This window comes from Nycticebus coucang, chromosome 10 (genome assembly GCF_027406575.1).
Source record: "Nycticebus coucang isolate mNycCou1 chromosome 10, mNycCou1.pri, whole genome shotgun sequence".
Taxonomy (NCBI): domain Eukaryota; kingdom Metazoa; phylum Chordata; class Mammalia; order Primates; family Lorisidae; genus Nycticebus; species Nycticebus coucang.
Genome location: NC_069789.1, coordinates 9,335,369 through 9,345,401, shown reverse-complemented (window position 1 = coordinate 9,345,401; position 10,033 = coordinate 9,335,369). Strand labels below are relative to the sequence as shown.

At 42.8% G+C, this 10,033-nt stretch overlaps 1 protein-coding gene across 2 annotated transcripts in view; it reads right to left on the bottom strand.

Moving 5' to 3' along the window:
* Positions 1–4,391: 4,391 nt before the first annotated feature.
* The window catches only part of SMYD3 (SET and MYND domain containing 3), a 607,450-nt gene continuing 601,808 nt past the window's right edge, over positions 4,392–10,033 (bottom strand). For both annotated transcript variants that reach the window (XM_053605887.1, XM_053605888.1), the window contains exon 12: positions 4,392–4,705. In XM_053605887.1, coding sequence (XP_053461862.1) covers positions 4,604–4,705 — 102 coding nt within the window. In that variant the 3' untranslated portion in view covers positions 4,392–4,603. The remainder of the gene's footprint in view (positions 4,706–10,033) is intronic.

Genomic DNA, 10,033 nt, shown 5'->3' with positions numbered 1-10,033 from the left:
GTAGGAAATTACCCTAAACATCTCCAGCAATGGGAAAAGGGTGGGGCATGGGGTAAGGGGAGAGCATACAGAGAAGGAGGGAGGGGGTGAGGGTAAGGAAAAGAAAAAAAAAAAAGATAATGACTAATTCTTGATTTTGACTCAAGTACATTACTTAAACATTCATTTTTACTTCAACTTGTTAATATATTGTTTAGGATACAGGATACTGCATCCTCATTTAAAAGTGAATTATGTTTGTAATTTCATCTTTATAATAATGTATTTTTTCCAATTTTAATATCAGGTGTATCCAGATTAAGCAGAATGATTTTGAAGTATTTCTTCTTTTCCTATTGTCTATAAGATTTGGCATGATCTGTGTTTTGAAATTATCTTTTATTTTTATTTATAAATATTAGTTGTTTATTTTTTTGAGACTTTGGGAAAAAATATAAGAAGGTAATTGATGACTCCATACTGAACCTCAGAGGCAAAGCATTCTATAATAGACATACTCTTGACAATGTGAATGTTACTTTCTTTGCATTATTATTATTGCTTAATACTTCATTGCAGTAATCGTCTGATTTCTTTTCCATATGTATTTATCTTCGTTCATTCTTTACAAGGTTTTTGTTTCTAGTCCTTAAACATTGTTATTGTTAAATTTTAAGCCTTTTTAATTTTGTGAAGGCAAAAATTGGAAACCTAATAAACACATGTAAAAAAAAAAAGCAACAAACATGGCCAAGGCTATTCATTACAGTATTATTTATAATAGCAAACTATAACATGTTTGTATTGATAGCTATTAATATGTACATGTCCCAATATAAATCAAAAATAATAGGAAAATCCTAATGCTGATTCAAATAGAAACAAACCTCATTGGACCTCAAGTGGAATACATAATCCTACAGAAAAGAATTCACGTCACTTTTTTAAAGATACAGAGTCTCACTCTGTCACCTACACTGGAATGCAGTGGTATATTCTTAGCTCACTACAGCCTTGGGCTCCTGGGTTCGAATGATCTTCCTGCCTCAGCCTCCCACGTAGCTGGGACTATAGGTGTATGCCCCGACACCCAACAGTCAAGTAACTTCTAAACCCAGTATTCTGATTTTACAACCTGTTTGCCTAAGGAAAAACAAGCACCAGAAAGGGATCTGAAGATTTACTTAGTAGGTTTGCTGCTGGGAATAGTTGTGCAGTAATTTCAAAACCATCTTTTATGTATTAAAGAAGCACAAACAGGGGAGGAGAAAGATGAATAACCATTCAGATGCTGGATTTTAATTGGTGGTATTAGTGTGAACTCATTATTTTAAAAGGGTCTAGGAAGCAAAGACACCTCGGTAGCAATGAGCAGATAACTGTGCCCAGGTCAAGGTTTCTAAACATCACTCCTTACTAAAAGAAACCAGGGCTCCTTGGAGAAATGTCTGGTTCCATATCTAAGCAGAAAAGTATGAAGTGGGCCTGGAACATCTCACTGTGTCCTAAAGTTTCTACCTTTTCAAACATGATAGAAACAAGTCAGACAAAGACTCAACTTGAATAATCTAATAGCCAAAGCTATGAGGACTTGACCGTGAAAATTTACCTATGGTTATAGATTATAACACATTTGAATTTAAAAAAGAAATTAAAATGTTTGGACTAGACCTTTGAGAGTAGATGTGATTTAGATAGATAAAGAAGGGGAATTTAGTCAGTATGAACAAAACAAGGGACGGATGAAGAGGGCGCAGGTCACGAGGTCGTGCTGGGGAGGCCAGTCCAGCTAAGAGGTAGGCTCGCACGGGCTAAGTGTAGCCTGGGTAGTCTCCAGACACGAATGCCAGTCTGGACACTGGATCTGAGTGGCAACCGGGGGCCACTGTAAGCTTTTGAGCAGAGGGTTGTAAGAAATGATGAAATAGGCACTTTGAGAAGGTTGTTCTGGCAGCTCTGATGGTGCAGAGGAAAGGGCAGGATGATGCGAGGTCCCTGAGGACGGACCCGCAGGGGGTGAGGAATGAGGCTCTGGGGGTCTGCAAAGGGGCTGGGAATGGGTAAGAAATAAAAATGACTGAAATAAACAAAATGCTTCAGACGATGAACACAATTTATTCCCTTGCCAGAGGGGTGGGAGAGTGCCGAACTAACCATAAAAGACCGAGAAGTGTTTGTATGTTTCGAATCAGTTTTGAATACACTGACTTTGCCCCAATAGTATTTTGACGCTTACAAACCTCAAAAAGTTCAGAGCGTGTCCCCCTTAAGGGCAGTGTTTCTGGTTCTCCTCCTCAACCAGTTCTATTTCTTACAGGCCTTAGGGGAAAGGGGGGCTGTGTTGTCTTCCTGAAGCTTCCACCCATGACTGCCCATCAGGAGGATTACAGGATACTCCACAGACAGAGCCCAGAATCTTCTCCCTGTGACATCCCAATGGGCTACTCTGGGTGAGCAGAGGATCAATTCCTGACTGGGCCAGAGAAGTAATTTCAAGATCTAACTCAGGGGTGAGCCCCCACTGTGAGGCTGGCTGAACGGCCTCTGTGGTCTGCAGCTGTCTGGCTGCGTCCTTGCCCGCCCAGCTCTGCCCGGCTGGGAAGAACGTCCCAGGCAGCCATCGTGAACAGGCTTCCCAGGCAGCCTTCCTCCCCGCACTCTTGGCATTCATGTGGCATGGCTATAAATTATGCCCAGCGCGTTCATTCAGTTTAAATGTGTTCTCATCCCAGAAGAGCAACTAATAACATCAAGTTACTGATGTGAAAAAAGCCTGCCGCTACAATGACTATGGATTAATGAAATAGCAGTTGTGGAGGCTGGGTAGCAATAAATCCTCAGCCACTGCTGACATGGAGTTTAAATTATGCTCTCCATTCCTTTTCCTCTTTCTCCAAAATTATTTTGCTGTAAAGTTGTTTGGTAAATGTTTGTCTTTGCTTAAATGTTTGCTTTTTATTAAAAGTTGATGCAAGCAGGGCCAGTTGCTCTTAGAAAACTAGAAGCTGGCTGAGAGGGATTTAAAAGCCTATCATGCTTTCTCTAGGAGGCGTGAAGGCAAATCTCTTAATCCAGGATCATCACTGACAAATTTCATTCAGAAAACTGGCAAACACGGGCTTCTATCAGTGAATTCTGCTAGTTTAGCATCAAAGGTATTACCTCTACCTTCTGTTTCAGATTGTTTTCTTCCTTGAAGAATTTTAAATGAGGAACCAATGCAATGGCCACCAGTGTTTTTGAAAGGCAGTAAGTCTTTTTTTCACTTGAAGGACCCCAGGGAATCCACTGATGCACCACAGACGTCCGAGAGTCCCTGATCCTAAAAGCAAACTGTTCCCATGCACGATGGCCCGCCCTACAGCAGGTTTGGCATCTGTGGACTCAACGAACCATGGACTGGAAATATTTAAAATCAAACAGCACCCACACTGAACAAGTACAGACTCTTGTTGTCATTATTCCACAAATAGCACATTGTACCTTTATATAGCATTTACATTGTATTAGATAGTACAAGTAATACAGACATGACTTAAAGTGTACAGATTCTAGGCAAATAACGCACCATTTTTTATCAAGGACTTTGAGCACTGACAGATTCTGGCATCCAGGTAGTCCTGGAACAAATCCCCCATGGATACTGAGGGAAGACTTCGTATTTCTCTAGAAAGATGGTCCACAGATTCAAAGTGACTATATGTTCTATAACACCAAAAAAGTTTAAGGATTACTATGGAAAATTGCAGTGATGGCTACAATTTCTTCCCTCAATGGGGAAAGCAGAAAGAAGACCAAATAATTGGGAAATAATAAAAAGGAAAAAGGAAAGAAAGCAAGTCTGATTTGAGCTGGGACGCTTGCGCCCTGCTTCCTGCAGGATAACAGAGCTTTGGGCTGTGTATCATACTCACATGTCAAACCACAGATTGGAGAAATTACAGAAAAAAATTTCAGGAAAAAAAAAGATGGCATACACAAAGAGTTATAACATGCTTATGAGAAAGATTTACACAAAGAGGTGTGAGACATTTAAAAAACATTTTCTTTCTTGGCATTAAGATTTCCTATCCTTTTCTAATAACACCTAAAATGACCATTTTCTAAGATTTAGGATAAAACTTACTATGTTGGAGACAACATTTGGAAGTAACTAATAGACACATTTATCAAAAAGAGTAAAGATAACATCTCAAAATTCTGCTTCTCGCCAAAATGGACATTAACATTTTGCTTGGAAGCACATGTGAAAATAGTGATTTTTACCCAATTATCTCTACATATGTATCAAGGAGAAAGTTGTAACTTATTCTGTCATGCCTAGAATAGAATTTTCTCTCATGAATGCTGAGAACTTAAACAATAAAATCGCCAGTGTGTAAGCAAAGAAAACAAACTACCAGATGGCATTTTCGACCACATTTTTGAATTTATTATAATCGTGCTTCTCTATAACTAATGATTCTTGTGGTTTACAAACCATATGTCTGCCCTTATTTACCTACATAAACACAGAACAGCATTTCCAATAGGAGAGGTTCACACATCAAACAAAGCATACCGTGTGTGACCTCAATAAGGCATTCACTAAAGGTAAAGCCATTTGTCCCTGGAATGGGTTCCCTTAGGATGCTCTTATATTGGCATCACATTCTTCTAGGAGTAGAATCAAATCTTCAATTAGGCTGTGCTCTCTGCCATGTGTCACTCGCATAATATCAAAAGCCTAAAGAGAAAAGACAGAAGACAGATTAGTCCTCGACACAGGTGGGCCCTGTCTCTTTCCCATCTTTCCCCCATGACACCAGGGGTAAACCAGGCCTGGTGAAGTACACAGCTCACAGAACTGTCCTTCTCTGAGCCAGAACAGAAAGTGACTTCTGAATGTGGTGTTTGGAAAGCAGACTCACTATCTGAGTCATGCTGGGGTTCAGTGACAACCGGTGATCTTCAGGGATTGTTAGGGTTTGATGCGTAGAGGTTTAAGAAGTGTCACTAAAATGACTAAGTCACATGAAAGATGACACGCCATGCTGCTGCCACTTTAACATCCTTTTTCTTTACTGCATTTACATTCAATTCTCATCTACATGCACTGTGATTATTACATACATGTGTTCTTGTATTCTTTTTGTATCATATGACATTACAGCACCAGCATGTCCTCCCCATATTCAGTCCATTACTAAATCTTACCCATTCTGTCTTCATATTTCTGAGGGAGAGGGGAGGATGGGTGGAGGGAGGGTAATTGGTGGACCACACCTACGGTGCATCTTACAAGGGTACATGTGAAATTTACTAAATGTAGAATATAAATGTCTTAACACAATAACTAAGAAAATGCCAGGAAGGCTATGTTAACCAGTGTGATGAAAATATTTCAAATTGTATATAAAACCAGAGCATGGTGCCCCATGATTGCGTTAATGTACACAGCTATGATTTAATAAAAAAATATATATTTCTGAAATCTGTGTGGGCTTGTAATTACTCCAGTAATAGTACAGTGGAAGTAAAGCTGTTTACTTCCAAGGTTGGATCAAAAAAGCCTTGCTCACTAGAATTTTGCTCCTGGAAGCTCAAGCCACCATGCTGAGGAAGCCCAGGTCACATGGAAAAAGGCCATGCACAGGTGCTGTGGTTGAAACGCTTAGCTGAGTTCATCTTTCAAGTCATCCTAGCCAAAACACTAGACATGTACGTAAAGAAGCCTCAAGATGATTCCAACCCTGGCCAGAGACAGCAGTGTTTATCTCTGCAGACGCAACACCAGACACCGTGGAAACGTAGAGAAGAGGAAAGTCATCCCCATGGTGCTGTGTTTAAATTCTTGACCCACAGAATCTGTGAGCATAATTTTATTGTTCTACTCCACTGAGTTTTGGGGTGGTTTGTTATGGAGCTCTGAATAATCAGAATACCCTCAGAAATATTTGTGCAATAAATAGAAAGCAGTATTCCATCTTGCTTTGCTCAAACGGGAGATGGGATGAGCTGAGGGGAGGGGTGTCCGTTGTATTTGATGCACCCAGGAGACATGTAAAAATGTGACTCTGGTGGCTATTAAGCACCTAGCAAAGGACCTGGCAGTAGTACCCAGCTCTCAGCCTCGGATGCACAGAGCTCCGAAGGAGACACCAGTGCCCCGAACCTAGGCAGGCACCTGGGAGTGACGATGAGGATCCAGGAGGCTCCAATGCGCCCTCAGAGTCCAAGACAACTGATACGGTGAACTCTCGAATAACAGCAACGATTCACTATCCAATGTCAGTTCACAGTGAGCATTAACTGCCCTGTTAATGGCTATATATAATGAATTCTATCTTGTTCCTGAACCATTGTTTACTAAACTACTCCTTGAAATTGAGATCATGTCCAGTTATTATGATGTGATGCAGACCTTCTAGCATTAAGACTTTGCTGGATATTAAGACAATTTCCTAGGGGTGGAATTCTTGGGTACGAACATCTAAAGCCACAGAGATGTTAGAGCTGGAAAGTACTCTGGTGGTCAAGGCGTGGCCCTTCCTTCTCACCACAGCCTCACAGTGGGGCCCCTTTGTTTCTGCTGAGGGGAAAGCTGAAGCCTGGAGAAACAGAGCATTCAGGCTGACAGTGCTTCAGCCTGTGCTCCTGCCTTCTTTTTTTGCTGCTTTTAAAATGTTCCCTTTAGGTTGGAAGGAAAATGGGTAGGCAGAGTGAGTCTAGGTTTAGCTGCTGGGAGAGAAAGGGAGAGAGGCATAGCGCCTCAGCCCCTGGCCCCCCAGCTGGAGAGATCTCCGCTCTGGCAGTCAGGCCCCTCAGCCCCGACAGCACAGGCTGGAGCGCAGGGAGTAGCTGGGGCCGACCTACTAAACAATGGGGAGGAGATGTGAGTCTGCACGCAAATGCCAGCAGATCCCGAGGTGGAGGGTTGTCTGGGATTGGAGGGGAGGGGCTGGAAGCAGCCCCACTTTGCAGGCAGCTGAGCTTTCTGAGATTTCTCTGCACAGAAGATTAAAAACAAATGTTTGATGCCGTTCAGGGAGCACACACCTCATGATTTATTCTCTTTTCTCCAAACTGCCCTGTGTCCTTTGCTGCTCTGGACATCTTCAGGTCTGAGGCAGAGACCTGTGTGGCATACGGTTGTGGAGAGAGGTTTCCTGGATCACAGAGAGCCTTCATGGGAAACTCTGACTTGAAAGGACTCTCAGATGTTCCTCTTTTCCCTTTTACTCCACCGCTGGCCAGATGTGCTTGTGATCTGGCAAAGGAAGATGACGGGCCCAGAAGGCAGCCTGGAAAGCTCTCTGCAGAGGGACTCCCAAGCCTGCCCTCACAGACGCCCTCTGCTGGGGGAGGGCCCAGCTTGTTTCCTCAGAATTCCCAAACCAGCTTCTTTTTTGTCCTCCCAGTTACATGTCTTTGGTTCCTCACCTGAGGAATGATCTATGCTACTTTGTGATTTGACTCAGAGGATAATGGCAAAACTGTCTTATCATCACCCTGGCAACATCATGGTGATGTTCATGTTTTCAAACATAACGTTGGCTCCGATCTTCCTTCCTCACACCTTCCTTCCAGTTCCAGTTGTAAGTTTCACTTTCTCCCCTTGGCAACTTTAAGAATCAGGTGTAATCCTCCAAGGCCAAGACTCTCCTGTCCACTGAAGGGACAGATGTGCCCGTCCTATGGCAGGGCTAGTGCCCACATGTCAGCAGGAGGCTTCCAGCCCCACAGCCAGCCTGGAATTACAGTGACTGCAGGAAGAGGGAGCTGCCTGGCCTTCCCCAGGCCTCATGTCCACACCTTCCAGTCTTAGGAAGGACCACAAGGATCATCCTGGCCCACTCTCATGGCATGGAAGGAGCTACTTCCCGAGGCTGCCTGGCCTGAGAGGTGGGCAGAGGGTGATCACTCAGCTCTCAGGACTCAACCCACTGTCCATTCCATGATTGCAGTTTGTGGCCTCCCGGGAGAGAAACCTGAAGGTCTCTTGGACATGGCTTCTGAGAGAGACATCCTGAAAGGCCACAGGAGTCTTCCTAGTCCAGATGCTGCTGGTCATGTTCTGTATTCTCTTATTTGGTGGTGAATATAGCACCCGATACGCTCCCAATCCCTGGGCTTGAGATACTAAGATTAGAGGATCTTGTCCACTAGAGTGGCTAGAAGCAGAGAAGAAATGGGTACAGGTTGGGGCAGAGGACTAATCTGAAGAAACTGGGAAAAAAATCCCACGTCATTTGTCCATCAAGTAAAACTAAATATAGGTCTGATTAGCATGTAAACATTTAAATTGTCTTTGAGTGATGGGCAGATATGGAAGAGAAAAGGAGAAAAAGAAGAAGAAAGAAGTAGGACTCATAATGTGCAAAATATGTCAGTGACTCTTGCGTGTGTAGGAGGATGTATGAATGAATGAAGTGACACGCTGGGCGGGCAGGCAGCTGCAGCCTAGACCTCGTGACAGAGGACATCTGGTCCTCTTCTTGGACACCACCTAGCTTCCTGGAGAGCTGGGCCTGCGAGGTAGGAAGAGAGTCCTGGGTGGCCCGAGGCACAGCCATTTAGCCCATGGAAGGTGAGGAGGGCGTCCTTCCTCTACACCCCCCCCCAAATAAAGTCACAATAAATCTGACAAAGCAGAAAAATTGTTTCCAGCAGCTCTGTGTCTCCCTTCTCCCATCCCCTCCTGACTGCCACATACACACACGTCCGAGAGGACAATTTCGGTTTAATTCCCTGCAGCAGCATATAAAGCAGATTAAGAAAATATAAAATTGGAGCTGGCTTGTGTTGGGAAATGCTTATCTCTTTCCATTAAATTTTATTTTTTTAATAGTAGCATTTAAAAAGAGCCTGCACATAATCTTTCACAGAGGACTCATTTGAAGCCTCCAAGGGGAGTGCTTGCTGTACCCACGTACAGACTGTAAATGTCACAGGAGAAATGGCGGCATAGATTGTCTGCCACATGACAGACACATGGTTTACTAAGGAATAAAGAAAGGGCCCCCAGAACTGATTTGAATCTCCCATCGTCTTTAAAAGTAATTTTAGAATTGTGGCCATATATTAAATAAAATGAATTAAATCAAGTTATGATTTAAAGTTGGAAACAATATAGCTTTCATATTAATTTTTAATAGAAATATATTACACTTATCAAGGATCTCCTATAGTTTCCACCATAAGCCTGAGGAAGCCAGTAAATGACTTCCCCAAGCATGATTTAAATATGTATATAAACTCAGAAACGCATGGATGATGAGAACTTCTGGAATCAGGCCACAACAGGGAAAAATGGAAGCAGGTTTTTTATTCTGCCCATCTCAGAAAGAAGGAAGCGTGCTGGAGGTAGAGTGGGAGGGCAGGGGCGTTCAAAGTGCAAATGTAAGAAGAAAGAACCACAACACATTAGGCAGCTCCAGAGCCATAAGCAGAGGAGGGAGTGACGGGGCAGCGCAGGGGAAGCGCAGGAGGGTTACCCATGTGGTGAGCTCAGGTCTGTGCCTTCAGTGTGGTAACTATTCCTGAAAAAGGGTTGTCACGTCACTACGTTTAATCTATGAGTCAATCCAATGACTATCTATTGAGCACCTGAGAGAGACCCTGAAGAAGCATGCCCCCTCCTGAGAGTCAGTTTCTTCAATTGAATGAGGAGGAGACTGGATAAAATAAATTATAAGGGCAACCCAAGACCCTACGTGTCGCACAATGTGCCAGGCTACACACAGAGCTAGGAGGTATGGATCTGGTTTGTTCCAAATATTGTTAATTCCATTGTCAGAGAATTTACTTCGCATGACTTGAATCATTTTATATTTATTGAGATTTGTTTTATAACTTCAAATATGATCTATCTTGGTATTTCTGTGATTACTTAAAAAAATGTGCATTCTGCTCTTGTTGGGTGGAGTGTTTTCTAAACGTCAATTAGATCATGTTGGTCGATGGTAATTACGCAATTGTTCTATACCCTTGCTGATTTTCTGTCTAGTTGCTCTATCACCTCTTGACAGAGGGGTTGTGATGTTCCCAGATAATCTCATGGATTTGTTTATTT